The following is an 18,810-nucleotide window of genomic DNA, read 5'->3' on the forward strand; positions in this document are numbered from 1 at the left end:
TCAGTCCTCATGGTATTCAGGGTTCTCAAGGAAGAACTTGGTGGCTTTTTTAGATGTTCTTTAGCAAAGCCCAATCTAGCCTTTTCTTGAAATGAAGGGATTGTATTAAAAAAATGCTTTAGTTGCCTCACATTTTTATGCAATCTTTTTGTTCAACCCACTGAATTAAAGCTGAAAGTCGCACTTCAACTGCATCGGAGTTGTTTCATTTAAAATTCATTGTGGTAATGTACAGAACCAAAATGAGAAAAAAGTTGTCACTGTCCAAATATTTATGGGCCTAACTGTACATTTCAGATTAGTTGTATTATCACCTGCTTTCAAAACATAAAGCCTTACATCCAGCAGTTGCTCCAAATCACCCCACTGATAGACATCGGGAGGTTGCGGACTTTTTCATCGTCCACAATCCTGTCTACTTCTGGAGCTTTTTTGCTGGGGCATTAAATTGTAAGACCATTTTCTGAAGCCAGACAGATAGACAGAAAGACACAGGAGAGAGATAAAAAGACAGACACATACCAATAAGCCTACAGACAGACTGGCAGACTTGCATAGATGCAAACGGTGACAGAAACAGAAATACCTGCAATGAATCTAAATGCAAGTCACATGACAAGTCTTTTCATTGCTCCTTTAGAATGAACATCATAATGGAGATTAAGAACAATGGGTTACTTTCACACACTTACGCCATGGTGATGACGCTAAAGTCAAGCCAGTTCCAAGGATCTTTCAGGAATGTGAAACCACCAATGCAAAAGCCCCTAGCTAAAATCTTGACCAATGCTTCAAAAGTATAAATTCCAGTGAAAGCATACCTAGAAAACAAAGAAGTTTTGACTATTTTTGATTATTACATAAACAACTAAAATGCATCAGATTCAACATTTATATATTTGGATGAAGGGCTGTTTGGTCTACAATTGATTGCCAAGAATTCAAAGGGTACCAGAGTGGCAGACATGACATGGGGAACCCAATTAGTTAAAAGCAGCACGCTTGTGCGGTTAGACAGGCATTATGCATGTGTGTGTCTCCAAAATTGTTGCTGGTCTTGGCTCAGGATTAACCCAAAGAGTATTAGGATGAGGTTAGATGTACCTCAGGCCTGTAAATGTCTGAATCCTGAAGAAAGTGGGAATAAGATATACTGTTCCAGGGTCTTAAGTGAGAGAGAAAGTGATAACTGTTGGAATTATAGAAGTGGATAAGCCACCCTAACAAACAGTTACCTCAGAGCCACAGCTCTGCTTCTTGCATTATCTCATCAGTTCTTTTATTTTATTTTCTTCTTTGTGTCACCCACACTGAAGTGAAAGACTTTTTTTTTTAATATATCAACAGCTCACTGCTTGGCCTTACTGCTGACATCAGGAGACACCAGAAAGGTTCTTTCCACTCACACCTCTATTTATAAAATTATATAGATAAATACACACCTATTTCTATTTTTTGCTTAATAATTATACCAACATGCTGGTTTAGTATGTTACAAAATGAATAAACAGAAAATAATTTTCATAGGTACATAATTAAGGAAAATGGACTCTGCCACAAATGGTCTGGTAGGAAAGGTGTTTTAAAAGCTGGGATTTCTAAGATTATTAACTAAGGAATAAATATGTTTAAATGAGCATATTCTTAGGGAAATACAGGGTGGCGTAGGGAAATGAGAAATTTTTAATTGACGTTCAATGCACAAATAAACACATTACAAAATATATTTAATGATGAAATGTATTGTACAGGATATGCAATTAATGATGGAAATCAACATTCATTTTATGTTTTGAAATAAACTTCATGAAGATGTCCATTTCTCCGTACACATTCTGACAGCCTGTCGTGGAAATTCTGCATTGATTGATGTAACATGTCAACAGCAATGCCAGCGATTTTCTCTTCAATTCTCCTTTTCAGTTCAGCAATGGTTGCACGATGTGTGTAATACACTTGGCTTTTAAGATGTCCCCACAGAAAAAAAAAATCAACAGTGAGATACGGTGATCTTGGAGGCCCTGGAATGTCACTGTTGGGAAAATTACACGCCTTCCAAACAATCGTCGTGTTGGTCCCAAACAACTGCCGATGCCCCAGGGTCACCAAAACACCTAGTTCCAAAATTTCCCATTTCCCTGAGTTACCCTGTATAACATCCAGTCAGCATTAAACTAGAAACAGATTGTTCATGCAGGAAAAGTAACTACTATATTATACTGTACATTGATCTGATATAATACAATAATCTTCTGCCCATCCATTACATAACTCAAGTATCCAGTTTAGGGCCACATATTGATAGTTGGGTAGAACTTGTAAACATCACACCATCAGTAACTGGACCAGGTTATGAACCTAGAACTCTTGAGATGTGTGTCTGCAGAACTAAAGACTACCTGCCATTGTGCTATCCAGAATAAAATGGAACAGAGGAGAGCAGTAGGACTGAAGTGCAGTGGTTAGTGCGGAGGTTATAACAGCTGCACAGTATAGACTTTCAAAGCCCAGCCTGGCACTGTCTGCATAAACCTTGCAAGTTTCCTCCATCACAGAGGGTCACAGGGCAGATGGAGCCTATCCCAGCAATGCAGAAACACCACAATAAAATATACTATACCATGCTGCCCTATAATAATAATAATATAATACGCTGTCCTAAAATTGAATAGAACATATAGAATATATGACTTATGTACAGTATTTGATTAGCACATGCATGTAAATATTTCTCTACACCCTGTACATGTGACAGTTTTGTCCCTATAAAACTATAAAGCTGTAAATATATTTCTGATTTTACAGCAAAGTCCTTTATTTTGCTGATTCATCACACAATTTTGGCTAAATACTTTTCACTTTATTACACAGCCTATTTATCCATCAAAAATTGAAGGCTTGAGGTGACAGCTTTAAACATGGATGTTCATAACTTAATATTTTTGTGGTCTCAATCTACTGATGCAAAGACCTACTTGTGTTTTAGTTCAAAATAAAAATTTCTGACCTTCAGCTCAGAGGTCCAGCAGTAATGAAGTCACTTCTAATGAAATGACAAGAATCAATTTAAAGCCTTAAATGACAAGTATTTCAAGCTATGAAGATCTACTTACTCTACATTTTTGCTCCAAGATGGTGGGTCACTCATCGCCATAAACACACAATTTGTTAGAATTGTGATCATGATGAACATGCTAAATAATTTGAAAATGAGTTAAGGATAAAGCAACAGAATTTAAAGAAAGCAAATCCTGAAAAATGCAACATAAAATGGAACTTTAAAAATGATATGTTAAATAATAGCTCTCATTAATAAAACAGTTTTGCTAAAAAGAGGAAACTGTAACGACAGAACTTGTACAGTAGCTCAAGTAAATTCTTATGGCAGTTGCTGTTTTGTATTCAAATTAAATAAGTTCATTGAGGACCACTTTCTCTTTATAGTGTTCAGGAAGATCTATGGGATGCAGTTTCACCACTTCTCTTGTAAGTAGTGACTTAGAACTGTGACTTTGTGACAAATAGAAGAAATTCTATCAAGTATTTAGGGTGAAAGGCACTGTAAAGGATATACAGACATACAGAGAAAAATCTACAGTTGATATTTTTTTAAATTCTTTTTCCTCATGTTGCAGAACTTTGTAAAAAAAGGATATGAATGTATAAGAATTTTGATGGCAGCCCTCCGAATTGGATTGAAGGGACTCAAAATATAGCAGGCCGGCTCAGCGTTAAACCTGTAGATTGCCTTCCCTTTACTTAAGACTATAAAAGTCTGGGGAAAAAAAAAAAAAGTGTTAAACACTCATTCTGAAAAATATTCTTCAGATGCCTGTAATACTGGGACTTTACAGATAACTTTCATTCATCAACAGTAACCTAATTAAACATATGACCTTAAAATATAATCTTTGGCAGATTATTCAAACCTCTTTAAATAGATTATCTTTGGTTGTTTGCACACTCGATTTAACTAACCTATTTGGTCAGGGGGTTTCCATTCTATGAATGTGACAATGTAGTTTGAACTGCATTGAACTCACTGCCTACCTTTATTAATAACAATTTGTGAAAAGAACTGCATGGGGAGCTAAACTCAGTAAAGAATAAAAACAATAGTGAATGCATAATGTTCACCAACTTTCTGTGTATTGTAGAATGGGTCCAGGTCCTCTAAAGGTTCAGTAAGGACATTGGGTGGAGGATCACCATATATGAAAGGCAGTGGTTTTCCAGCCTCTAGATCACTGTTTGGCTTGGGAAGGTCTTCTTCCGAGATTTCATAATGCTGCCGTCTGTCTTTTTCAGCCTTTTCTTTGAGGATGCGTTTCTCAATCTCTGCCAAGGACTCTGAAGTGAAGCGACGAAAAACATCAGGGCCTGTTGGAATGAGCAAGGGTGCCATCTTCTCATTCTGCACCAAAAGTGGTTCCCCTGTCTTCCGCCTTCGCAGTAAACGCCTGGGAAAAAAAAAAATAAATAACAGAAATATGAATTGGCATTGGATTGCTCTGTCACTGTTTCACAATAAACTCCGTGGGAGCAGTTCTTCTTTGCACCACTCTGTGTTTCTGGGTCAGTGTTCCCATTAAAGCCTTGAGTGGTTACATCAAGCAGGCTTTCATTTTCTATTAGTCTGCAACTCGCCATATAAGCTATGATTCTTATACGTGAGTAGAATCTGCGTAATAATGTCAAAGTCAGTTTTGAACTCTTCAATGATGTCTGTTTCAACTTCTTAATGAAGATCAAATCAATCCAATAATATGAATAGTCTAGTAAAGTGGCAAACCATGAAGAGCTAGCTTTGTATGAAAACATATAGACATTTGTGAATTGTTAAGTGCTAAAAAAGCGCAGATCTCCACTGGGGAAATTTTTAATGGGATACTTGATTATATAAGGCTGACAAAACAATTGGATGACCATCCCCAAAAGCTACCAGGTTAAATACCTGTACATTAAAATAAAAACAAATTCTGATACTGATCATGCGCTCAACTACTTTCTTGACAAAAAATTGTTCTATGTTCTAAAGACATTTTAAAGTCTTCTACACCATTACAAAGCATTTTATTTTGATTGTGGTGCCTATTCTTGCAGCAATAACTGCAAAGCTGAATTTTACATCTCATTTAAACCCTGGGTTAGCTTTACCCATTGATACAATCCTACTACCTGTACCAGGTTTACAAGAAGATCTGGCAAACTCCGTGAGAAGACACCCACAGCCTTAGCATCATGTCAATTTGCAAAAGGGAACCCCAATGCTGTGATGCTGTCAACCGTACTTCTATAATATATTCATGACTATTTTTTTATATTTTTTTCACTTTCTTCATATCATATTAGAAAGCTACACCATGATAAATTACTAGAGAGGCCTCCCATTTGACAAATAAAAAATAACAAATACATTTTTGATAAAAGAGCGACACCCCACAATTTCCAGTGTTTTTTTTTTTTTTTTCTAACAGGAGACATTTAAGCTTTTACATGAAAGCAATGGAAATCTTTATTGACGGCTGGGGGTTTATATTCTATGGTCAGTTTTGTTTTTTTGTGTTTTTTTAATTAGCAGTGTAGCATAAAAGGATTCCAAATATACCTTTCTTAATGGAGGATATTAGAGGTTTATACTAATCTTAGAAAAATAAATTTGGTAGACCTCTAAGCTTTTTCACTGGACACATTTACAATGTTACCTAAAACGAGAAAACATACAGTCAGTCAAGCTTGTCTGGGTAGCTAATAATGAAACTGAACCAATATGCTGTCCATTTTTACTTTTTTAAAACAGTCAAAACCTTAACTTCATGTACACAGCTCAACAGTCACTTGTACATTTCTCCATGTCATTGGTTCTCAAGTTCAGACCTGGAGGCCCCTCTGTGTCTGAAGGTTTACATCCCAAGCAATTTGTTTCTTCTTCATGGTTTATGTGTTTTTTGTATCAATCCAGAAATAACAAACCGGTTATGCTACATATTTTTACTGAATGAAGCAGGAATTCAGAAACATAAGAATTCTTTTTTGTTTTTTAGCATTTTGTTCTTTTTCAATTTTTGGGTTATTTATATTATTATTTACTAATAAGCACAAATGTGAGTAACACTAAAATACAGTAGCTGCCCTTAGCACTCAGTGTTGGTTGCCCTACTTGTCATTTATCATTAGTATTCAGATATAAATTATTACAGTAAACTCAAAAAAGTGAATCAAAAATAAAATGAGAAAGGTAAGTATCTAAAGATATTAATCTAGCTCTATTGACATTTTTAAATATAAAATAAAAGAAGAAATAAATGATGAGATGAATTAAGGGAGACAATGACTCACTGATTGTGAAACTGACTGGGACAAAACTCTGCGCCCAATGGAGGACTAAACTTGAGAACCACTGCTTCTGTGAGAAAAGACTTCCCATTTTCCTTCTTACATGCAGTTTCCCTGATGCTGAGCATACGCTGTGTGATTTTGCCGTGATTCTAAGTTCGAATTGCAGTCGCTGGCTGGTTTTCTAAATTGGACCGAATTTCAGCTTGTTTGGCCATCATTTCACATGCAGTATGAGAGGGGCTGCGATGCCGGATTCCATCCATTATCCAACCCGCTATATCCTAACTACAGGGTCACGGGGGTCTGCTGGAGCCAATCCCAGCCAACACAGGGCACAAGGCAGGAAACAAACCCCGGGCAGGACGCCAGCCCACCGCAGGCGATGCCTAATTGCAACTTACAATTGGGCCATCAAATGAGTGGGTGAAGTTCTGTTATGTCAGGAAATTCAGTCAGCTTTCTAGTATGAGTAGTCTCACAAGCTGAATTCCTGATGTTGCCATAGAATTTCATTGTGCATTGGTCACAGTATAGTACACAATGAGCATTGCCGTTGTCATACCATTTCAAAAATCTAAATACATGTATCATATAACGGGGTGGACAATGTCGGTCCTGGAGAGTCACAGTGGCTGCAGGTTTTTCTTCCAACTCAGTTTCTTAATGAGAAGTCAATTATCTATACTAATAAATGGCAAAGCCCTCACTGACTGACTGACTGACTGACTGACTCACTCACTCACTCACTCACTCACTCACTCACTAATTCTCCAACTTCCCGTGTATGTAGAAGGCTGAAATTTGACTGGCTCATTCCTTACAGCTTACTTACAAAAGTTGGGCAGGTTTCATTTCGAAATTCTACGCGTAATGGTCATAAATGGAAGCTAATTTTCCTCCATATACTGTAATGGAGTTGAGCTGGATGGACGTGGGGGGCGGAGTTTCGTGTGACATCATCACGCCTCCTACGCAAGTACGTAGAGAACAAGGAAGACCTCCAAACAACGCTGAATAGAAAACGCCATTTCACAATTGAGAAGGCAGAGAAAGATTATGAAGCAAGTGATGCATACAAGCGTATTCATAAATACAAGCATATTCATAAGTACAGCTACTGCGGAAGCAAAGCACGGCGTGAACCGTAAGTTTATATTAAGTTTATAGACACACTCCCGACACGAGGTATAAACGAGACTTTGGATCACTTTGTAACGGAGTTAAAATTGCTGTAGGAAGAAACTGAACAAAACGTTAATGTTTTACTTTTAATAACTTATAGACTACATTTTTTTTTCCCTTGCACTCAGTGAGTGAGGCCAATGCATATTCATAAGTGCAGCTACTGCAGAAACAAAGCACAGTGTAAACCTATAAAGTTTAAATTAAGTTCATAGACAGACAGTTTAATGAGAGGACGCAGGGTATAAACGACAGTTTTAATCACTTTGTAACTAAGTTCAAATTGATGGTGAGAGGCTGTGCTTATGCAAATTCCGAGAGACTGTGTTTGTAGGGGGATTGACAATTACGGCGGGTGGAGGAGTGACGTCATCATCTCCCCTTCCATTCACCTCATTTCGCTCTGAGCTGAGCACCGCGGCTAACGCCGTTCTCCCGAAGCAACTTCGTCACACTGCCACCAAATACTCACAGAAAAATCCACAAGTTAATACACACGCTGTCTCTAGAGTTTCTCCACACTCAATGTATTCCTTGCGTCACCGTTATACCCTCTGATCTCCCATTTCAATTGAAATGCCTCAAAATTTCAGTAAGGCTCTGCTTCGCGATGACAATTAATAAGTCTCAGGGACACACCCTACAAAAGGTTGCCATTGCTTTCAGGCAAGATTGCTTTCCTCCTGGACAAAACTATACGTTGCATTCTCAAAAGTTATATATATATTAGGGCGAAGCACATGCCGCTGCACTGTTTGCATTATTTCACAGTAAAAATATTTCAATATATTCAATATACTGTATATATATCACCGATTCATTTTACCCTCGCACCCCCTTGGTTTGAGTAGAAGTATGAAAAAAAATGAGGTTAACGCAGAAAAAAAGATCACCAATTGAAGTTTTATGAATAATTTATACTTTTTTCGCCATCAATAATTGTTTTGGTAAAGCCATACTCAGTTTAATCCTCCTTCCATGTTATAATTTTTCCGCGACTAGCCATGATTAAATGAACGGTAAAAAAGTAAGAGCGAAGCGAGGGTGACTTATTCAGTCAGGCAGGCAACAGCTCAATTGCTCGATTTTGGATATAAGTAGGTTCTATTTAGTCGCCAGAAATATCTTTCGTAGTAATGGAAGTTGGATTTAGTCTTTAAATTTCTATGGTGAAGAAAAATTTATGCAATGATGATTAAATTTAACTTTCATTCCTACTAAACATATTTCTGTCGACCAAATAAAAATTACTTATATTTAAAATTTAAATAGAACTTGAACAGAAACGATACTTCATAATATCCACGCATACTTACACGTATGAGCAGGAGTCATCCGTTTTAACAAGCAGCGTATTGCACTGATATGAAATAGCCTGCCCATTTAATTATTTAGGAATGGATAAATAAATTAAGATTTTGTACAAATAATGTTTTTAATTTTGCTTCCTCAATGGATTCTGGCACCCCCAGCAACAGCTGCTCGCACCCCAAAGTAGATATAGATATGTAGATTATAGATATAGATATATAGATTACTTATTTTAATCTTTAACAGCTGCATTCACGGTTTTAATGGCTCCGTATTAGCAATAAGATGTAAATGACAAAGTAGCCAGTACTGTAGTTCTCCATCTCGCTTGTTTCCATTTATATCTCTGTGTGTTCATCATGCACGGTTTGATTTAATAAAATGTGACAGACTGAAAATAATCCGTTTTAGGCTCCACATCATTTGGATGATATCCTTGGAAAGGAAAAAATCTACGATATAAGAACCTTACATTGCAGACTAATAAGCCATAAAATTAAAGACGGTCTGAGATTGGCAAGGATTAGTTTCTAATTATGCAATTGGGTTGAAATGAAAACCTGCAGCCACTGTGCCTCTCCAGGACCGACATTGCCCACCCCTGTCATATACTAATACACATACAACTAAATGTCTAATGAGAAGAGTATCTTAGGAAACCTTTACTGGAAGAACCAGAAATAAACACACACTATGGTAAATTACACCGACTACATACCTCAATTCAAATAGACAGATTTTACTGTTTGCACCTCAACCATCTGTGTGTCCATTTACGCCTTTTTCTTTTCTTTAAAGCTTCAAACCACAGTACTAGCAAAAGTCAGGAAAGAAGCTCTTTTCTTTGTTGACATGTAAGAAGCTTGAGGCCATCATGTTTTGCTGAAAGGGTAAAACTTTAATCGGGGACATGTACACCACATATAGTCTGCACCCCCATGTTGGGGCATGTTAACCAGGCCAAATGTGCTTCTACTGTATAGGTTGAGCACACATAGGACTGGCAACTCTGTTGTGCAGTGTGAATAGTCTTTTGTCTACAGTTTTTAAAAATTTGCAAAGTGTATGCCTGCCATTAGTCTCCTCTCCACTAGCTGTGCTCAACAACTAGTGACACTCATCAGCTAAAAGAATTCTGCTGAACCAATTTTTTCTCACTTCTGAAAATTTTGGACATCTGGATTTAGTGCATGTTTAGATTTCTCTTGCATTTGTTGCTCATGGTTAGCAACTTTTGTCTGTCTTAGTAAGAAGTGTCATTAATTCATGTCTCTCTATTATAACAAAAAAATTCTGGGATGAGACAAGACTTTTTCAGAGAGATACTTTCACACCCCGCGAGACCAGACTTTGTGCCACGAGATTTAATCACGCCCAGGGACCAAAATAACAGACATTGAGTACTTGACAAAGTAGAACGTCGTAAAGAGGTTCGAAAACGTTGCCACGATACACATGCAGAGCAGGTTAGAGATAATGTAAGTAGGAAAATTCGAAAGTCTCAAAAAGAGTAAAGATTGCATTAGTGCAAACAAATGGAAATTACTCGGTGAAATAACAGAACAGTGAAAAGAGATTGAATATATTTTTCGGATTTAAATTTTAAGTCAGAGACTTGTAGATCGTCTAATTCGTGTTGCCATCAGGGAAAAGTAGTGTTTCTTCCCAATGAAGAGGCGTATTTGCGAGTATAAAAAGATTTGTTTGGTGAAAGTGAAATCCACATACGCAAAACAGAGATGCTAAGTGATTGGTGCGTAGCGCAGGCCCCGGGGGGTGGGTGAGAGAAGTGAGCAGAGGGCAATGCCCCCTAGTCTAATAAAATTAGTTCTTGGTATATGATGTAAACAGAACTCACATTGGTCATTGGTTTTATAAAAGTTTAAAAGAAACAAAACTGGGGAACCAAACTTTCTTTTCTTCCATTTTCTGAATCTTCTAACACAGAGGCACAAAAAAACCAAAATGAACAAAACTTGGATGGGACATTAATCTATGCAAGGGTCTATTTACTTGTGTGATTTAGAACATGGGCAGCACAGTTGGCGACAGAGTCACTTTTTTTGAGCTTCATGCTGTAACCTCACACTACCAGGCCAGACAGACACACACACACACTTCCACACGAAGACGTTTATATAGAAGATAGATTAGCAAGTAAATAATAGAACATGGGCGGCACGGTTGCGCAGTGGGTAGCACTGCTGCCTTGCAGGTAGAGACCCGGGTTCACTTCCCGGATCCTCCCCGTGTGGAGTTTGCATGTTCTCCCAGTGTCTGCGTGGGTTTCCTCCCACAGTCCAAAGACATGCAGGTTAGGCGCATTGGCGATTCTAAATTGTTCTGGGTGTGTGCTCTGCGATGGCCTGGCACCCTGCCCATGGTTTGTTTCCTGCCTTGCACCTTATTTTGGCTGGGATTGGCTCCAGCAGACCCCCGTGACCCTGTAGTTAGGATATAGCGGGTTGGATAATGGATGGATGGATTTAAAACATAACATTTCAGATTTCTAATAAAATAGACGAGAAGTATCAAGGCCTGCTCATATATGCAAAATTAAAAACAGGACAGAACACTAAGGACCCCAAAATTGTAGTTTCAATGAAAGGTAGTATGAATTACTGCTATCAAACTTATAATCCACATTATCTGGTAGGTAGTGAGGCCTGGTGGGTAAAGTTGAGAGTTTTTAAACCAGAGGGATAAGAGTTCCATTCCCAGTTGTGATTCTTTGCGTAACCTTGAGATTTTCATTTAACCAACCTGCATTCCAACCGTAAAAAAATCATATGGAAATGTTGCACCCATATAAGCTTGTCATGTGCAGCATTTTGGAATAAAAGACACTAAATAAACTTTTAAAAATGATAATCACATTTAAAAACAGTCAACAGAAGATATTTGTTGATTTCAATTTTGAAAAAAAAAAAAAAAGCCCTTAACAAAATGAGGTCAACGTAAAAACATCCATCCATCCATTATCCAACCCGCTATATATTAACTACAGGGTCTGCTGGAGCCAATCCCTGCCAACACAGGGCGCAAGGCAGGAAATAAACCCCAGGCAGGGCACCAGCCCACCGCAGAACTTAAAAACAATGACACAAATATAGCAAAGTAATGATTTACATGGAAGATGCAAGTGCCACATGAAGTAATAAAACCAAAAAAAGGAAACCAGCAGAACATAAATCTCTGCCTACAGGCTATTCAGTTTTCTTCTATTTGATAAAAATTGTACAGCTGTACTATTACAGCCATGCTCTTGTGTCAGTAATGGTATAATGAATAAACATTGTCTACAACACTTCAGTATTTCATTATTTTAGTATTGCTCTGTGTCTTCATCAGTTCTGAACACTTCTCATTCAATATGGAAGAATCAAAAAGAAATCACACCTCACAAAGAGATGAGATGATCAGGTGGGTGAGGTCGCTCACAGTTATTTCGTTCATACACTATGCAATTTTTTAGAAATTGTGGTCAAGTAACTACTGTTATTGTATGATAGAGTCACCAGTCCTCCATGGGCTCAAACTGTATAAACATGTTCAGTCCAATTGACATACCACAACGTGGGTGCTCAGCCTATAAGTGAACATGGCCCTGATGGACAGCTTTAACCACTGACATTTTGCAATAAAGCTTTATCAATTCAAAAAAAAAACACAATATGGCCACAGGCTGCATTGCTGGCTCTTGCTGTGCTAAAAGTATACAATAAAGAAAAGAAAAAGGTGTAACTAGACACATGGATAGTTGGGTGGTTACTACTGTGTGAGGTTATTTCAGGTTCTTCCAGTAAATGTTTTCCAAGATACTCTTGTTATTGACCACTTAGTTCAATGTGTGTTGCTATATGATAGTTAGCTTTTTGATTTCAAAAAGCTGAAAATAAACAAGACAATGGCAAAACACAAATGTACTGTACAATGTACTTCAGTCACTGCTCGACGAATTTCAGGAAATGTGATGGAGACATCAGAAAATTGGCTTTTGAGACTGCTCACGCTACAAGACAGCCAACTACAGCTTCTGACATGACAGACATTCTTCTGATGGTACAACAGCTCAGTCATAAGATGAAGTCAAGCATTGCAGCCCTTCTCATACTGCACTAGAAATGATGGCTGACGAAGCTGGACATTGCAACCCCTCTCATATTACATGTGAAACAAGGGTCAATGGAGTTGATATTCTGGCCAACTCAGAAAAATCAGTTGACGGCTGCAAAAGGGCTTAAATCATGCCAAAAATCACAGTGTATGCCAGGGACTGAAGAGTCATGGGTCATCAGTATGATGAAAGCCATCACATCTAAATAAGGAGAAAAGTGGAGTAGGCTCACCAGACCAATCAAATCATTCATATTTTAAAAAAGGTGATGTAGGAGTACAGGATCATTTGCATGATAAGATTAGGTAAGGAGTAGGGGTGTGCGATATTGGGAAAAAAAATATCTCGATATTTTCTGGGACTTTGACGATAATGATAATTCCAAGATAATGTAATGTATTATTTCAAATTATATTGAATTATATTTTTGTCCTCTATAACTTTACTTATCAGGTCTTTTGTATTTTTAAACGTCATAATAAATAAGATCAATTTAACCTAAACTGCATTTTATAGAGGAACCCCAAATTACACACCAATCGCAATATGAAGCCTATGCCCAAAACAAGGTAGCCTCTTCCAGTTATTAATCCCTAGTGCACTGACAACGTTAGCCCCGCTGTCTGTTGTCATGCAAACCATGCGGTCTTCTCGCAGTGACCATGATGCCAGCGCATCTTTCAGACCTTGCACAATGATGTGGCCAGTGTGATCTTGTGGGAAGTAGGATGTTTGCAAACAAAAGCTTTGCAGTTGCCAGTTTTCGTCAATGAAATGCACCGTCATGGAAAGGTATGGCTCGGATGTTCGGCTTGGCCATAAATCCGTTGTTGTGGCAAAATGTGAAACCATTTGCAGTTTATGCGTCAGAGTTTGGCAACACGAATCATACAACTTAGGCTGAGCTGTTTGACTGAAATACTGTATTTTCGGCCAGGCAGTCTGTTCCTTGGGTCTAAAGTAGTCAATAGTGGTTTAAAACCATCTCTCTCAACCACTTGAATTGGCACCATATCTTTTGCGATGTAACTGGTGACGGCGTTTGTTATGTCATGCCATCTGTTGCTTTTTATTGCATGTTTTTTGTTGCATGTTAGTTGTCGAGCTGTCTTTAACGGCAACCGATTTACCACATAGTTTGCAGATTGCCGTCTTTTGAGCAATATCAGTCTTTTCAAAACCAAACCACTGCGAGTGAGAATTAACGATGTCTGGCAATTAACTCTGACGACGTAGATGGCGAGGTTGTTTTATCATCTGGTGCTGTTTGTTCACTCATTTTGAGGCAGGGAGCGACGCTAACTTGCGGCTTGCTGGACGTTCATGCCTACGCAACTCGCTTTGCGCACGCACAGTGGTCTATACTGTTGCATTAGTGAATGAACTCTTTCTTTTTTTTGCAAAGCGAGTTAAATACTCGACAATTTAATTCCGCACATCGTTAAAACAGCAATTAAGATATAATCGTAAACGATGTATATCGCACACGCCTAGTAAGGAGGATTATGAAACTGGTGATAGCCCTTATACCAAGACTTTCGTAGAGTGATGTACTGTAGATCTTAAGAGCAACGAAGGTGCACAGCTAAATAGGGAAGTGTAGGGAGGTGGGGAATCAGGAACATAGCAGTGATAGAGGGCCTTGCATTTAAATCATGGTGTAAGAGGGACAGCACCATCATGTACATAAGAGTCCCTTGTTCTTAAATTAGTAGGACTGACAAGGATCCATGATCAACAAACTAATGAAGGTACTTACATTTAAAGTAGGGTCATCATGGAAATAGGTAATCTACAGGTGCATCTCAGTAAATTATAAAAACATCAAAAACTGAATTTATTTCAGTAATTTGATTCAAAAAGTGAAGCTCATATATTATATGGATTCATTACACACAGAGTGATATATTTCAAGCGTTAATTTCTTTTCATTTTGCTGATTATGGCCTACAGGTAATGAAAATTCAAAATTCAGTATCTCAGAAAATTAGAATATTACATAAGACTAATAGGGCTGGCATGGCAGTTAGGAGTCCCGGGTTCTCTTCCCAAGTCCTCCCTGTGTGGAGTTTGCATGTTCTCCCTGTGTGGGTTTCCTCCGGTTGCTCCGGCTTCCTCCCACAGTCCAAAGACATGCAGGTTAGGTGCACTGGCGATTCTAAATTGTCCTTAGTGGGTGTGTGTGTGCGTGCCCTGTGGTGGGCTGGAGCCCTGCCTGGTGTTTGTTTCCTGCCTTGTGCCCTGTGCTGGCTGGGATTGGCTCCAGCAGACCTCTGTGACCCTGAAGTTAGTATATAGATTGTTGGATAATGGATGGATAAGATCAATAAAAAAAAAAAGTTTTTAATAAAGAATGTTGGCCTACTGAAAAGTATGTCCATGTACGCAATAAATACTTGCTCGGGGCTTCTTTGCATGAATTACTGTATCAATGTGGCAGGGCATGGAGGCGATGAGCCTGAGAGCAACCAAGTACATCCCAGGACTTAAAGAACATGTCCTACTCTGACAGACTCAGAGAGAATTAAACCTATTTAGTCTTGAGTAGAGGAGAGTTTGTGGAGACCTAAACAAGGTATTGATAAAGTGGATTCATCAACATTCTTGTGGCTTAAGGGTGAATCACGTACTCAAGGACACCAGGAAGTACATCTTTATACAAAGAGTTGTGGCACTCAGAACAAACTACTGAGACATGTAGTTGAAGCAGAAACCTTGACAACCTTCCAGAAGAATCTGAATGAGATGCTGGGACAGCTTAGCTATTAGTTATACAAACTGGCTTGATGGACTGAATGGTCTTCTCTCGTTTGACAAATTTCTTATGTTCTTATGGAGTGCCCTTCATGAATGTGAATTCTTTCCTTGCCACTTAAATGCTGCTGGGCAATTGAAAGGGAGGTTGGAGGGGTGATGCAAAGGTCTGTCCCTCCTCAACCAGATATTTCTGCTGTGTCTTTACTTTTAAACCCACTCATAAAGTCTCCATCAAGTAAAACACAATAGCAACACTACTTGCAAATCCCACAAAACAATCAGATTTATAGTCACACCTTTCAGCTAGTGAACAACTGTTGTCCTGGAGCACTAGCCAGTGGAGCTCACAATGAGTTAATCCATCAAACACATAAGCGTTCTGCCAAAATCTGGTAAGAAGACCTTGCAGAGATAAGCTGAGCCAGCAGATGCCTGTCACACTGTTGGCACAGGTTTATAAAAGCCAAGCCAGCTGTGGAATAAAGTGGCCTGTCTGTCTGAGACCCATCATTTCAGCGGAATCCATGGATGACGCCTTAAACAAAACACCCCCTTCCAATCCCCTTAGTACTGGAGTAATATTCACATAACTGAAACTTATTCTGAATAGGATGCTAGTCCACTGTAGAGGCACACAGTAGATAAACACCTAGTGCTTTAGATACATTTTGTGATTTTATTATGTTTTAATATTTTGAAAGGGGGATTGTTGAGCTTCATTTTCAGTCATGCTTTACTATGCCAGGAAAATGTTACTTTTTTGATTTATATATGTTAAGTGTACTACAGGATTTAGTATTTCTTCATCAGTACTGTGTTAATTAGAGTGCACGTGATGGTTGTTAAAGACCACCTCTTTGTCACAAAAGCTCAATAGTAAATTTGAGTGGAGCAAATTTTGTACCAAAGGAAAAAAAAAAAAATCAACATCTTCAGAGTAAGGCCTGGGGGGAGAATGCCTTCAGATTAAAGCGCTTTTTGAGGATGAATCTTTGTGGAAGTACACCATCAAAGCAAAGAACTTTTCACAGTTTTTGAGGCAACAGCTCAAAACACAAATATATGGAAGAATGGGGACATCATGTAAGCTTCATGTAGAAAACACTCTTGTCCACAGACATTATACAACCAGTTATCAGGCCTCAGCTCAGTTAAGCCACATCTTAAAAATGAGTCTTTAATGGCAAACCCATTACCAGCAGCAGAATAAAAAGCAGCTAGTCAGTCAGAACCCTGTGTTTTATAAAACACCTTTTATAGGCAGCATAAATCAAGGAAACATGCTTTACAAGGAAATATGAAACATTACAATGTAAAAGATGTCAATCATTCAGACACTATTAATTTATATTATGCATTTCACAGTGAACATTATCAAAACCATTTTGTTTAAATGTGAACAAAATTACACTTCAGTCAGTTTTCCTGACAAATTCACACCTGTATTTTATTTCCCAAGGAACTGTGGGATGAATCAATTTTGTATTTTATACAGTATAACTCTTAGTGAGTCCATCTATATTGTTTTATAATGTGTTTGTTTTTTTTACAACTATATGTGTATTCTTTAAATTACCAATCTAAATGAGATTCCAAATCTCCCTCTGAAGGGCGTCTTGGCCAATTATTTGTACATAAGCACTAAGAAAACTAAAGCAGCAAGAAGGTTAAGGCCAAAATCAAACCTACAAAGAAGATAAAAAGCAACCACACAACAATTCGCAACATTAAAAATAAGCTAAATCGGTCAAACTATCCCATTCTAATATACAATTATCCTTTCACAGCAGACAGTATTACAAATCATTTTGGAAAGCCCATCACAAAAGAAGAGAAATTCATCAATCTACCCATTTTCATTGCCTGCTTATTTTATTCTATACAGGGGGTGCAAAGCCAGGGCCTATCAAGGATGGATCAGGAGCAAGTCAAGAACCAACAATGGATGAGATGCCAATACTTAACAACACACACGTGCTCACTATCAACAGACCAACTCAACCTAATCTGCACTTTGGGGTGTTTGGAAGAAACTCACTTGAACAGTGGAGGAGCAAGCAAACTCCAAATACTCTAAACAATGACCAGGTCAAGAAATTGAACCCAAGTCTCCTGGAGATGATAGGCCGTATCACTACCTGCAGCCCACTGTACTCATTTAAACAAACAATCAATGTACCAGTCTTACAACCCCAATTCCAATGAAGTTGGGACGTTGTGTAAAACGTAAATAAAAACAGAATACAATGATTTGCAAATTCCTATATTCAATTGAATATGCTACGAAGACAAGATATCAAATGTTCAAACTGATAAACTTTATTGTTGTTTTGCAAATCTTCACTCATTTTGAATTTGATGCCTGCAACACATTCCAAAAAAGCTGGGACAGGGGCAGCAAAAGACTGAGAAAGCTGAGGAATGTTCAAAAACACCTGTTTTGAACATTCCACAGGTGAACAGGTTATTTGGAAACAGGTGTTTGGCATGATTGGGTATAAAAGGAGCATCCCCAAAAGGCTCAGTCGTTCACAAGCAAGGATGAGACGATGTTCCAGCAGTTTAAGAACAACGTTTCTCAACGTACAATTGCAAGGAATCTAGGGATTTCATCATCTACTGTCCATAATATCATCAAAAGATTCAGAGAATCTGGAGAAATCTCTGCACATAAGTGGCAAGGCCGAATACCAACACTGGATGCCCGTGACCTTCGATCCCTCAGGCGGCACTGCATTAAAAAACGACATCATTCTGTAAAAGATATTACCACATGGGCTCAGGAATACTTCAGAAAACCACTGTCAGTTAACACAGTTCGTCGCTACATCTACAAGTGCAAGTTAAAACGCTACCATGCAAAGCGAAAGTCATATATCAACAACACCAAGAAACTCCACCAGCTTCTCTGGGCCCGAGCTCATCTGAGATGAACTGACGCAAAGTGGAAAAGTGTGCTGTGGTCTGACGAGTCCACATTTCAAATTGTTTTTGGAAATCATGGACGTCGTGTCCTCTGGGCCAAAGAGGAAAAGGACCATCCGGATTGTTATCAGCGCAAAGTTCAAAAACCAGCATTTGTGATGGTATGGGGGTGTGTTAGT

The 18,810-nt window shown here is 38.3% G+C and overlaps 1 protein-coding gene across 1 annotated transcript in view; it reads right to left on the reverse strand.

The window, feature by feature from the left end:
• The window catches only part of scn4ab (sodium channel, voltage-gated, type IV, alpha, b), a 100,354-nt gene that overhangs the window by 73,285 nt on the left and 8,259 nt on the right, over positions 1-18,810 (reverse strand). The window contains exons 2-5 of the mRNA XM_039739452.1: positions 4,142-4,460; positions 3,657-3,775; positions 3,114-3,203; positions 693-821 (exon numbers count right to left, since the gene is read on the reverse strand). Coding sequence (XP_039595386.1) covers positions 693-821; positions 3,114-3,203; positions 3,657-3,775; positions 4,142-4,460 — 657 coding nt within the window. The remainder of the gene's footprint in view (positions 1-692; positions 822-3,113; positions 3,204-3,656; positions 3,776-4,141; positions 4,461-18,810) is intronic.

This window comes from Polypterus senegalus, chromosome 17, assembly GCF_016835505.1.
Source record: "Polypterus senegalus isolate Bchr_013 chromosome 17, ASM1683550v1, whole genome shotgun sequence".
Lineage (NCBI taxonomy): Eukaryota > Metazoa > Chordata > Cladistia > Polypteriformes > Polypteridae > Polypterus > Polypterus senegalus.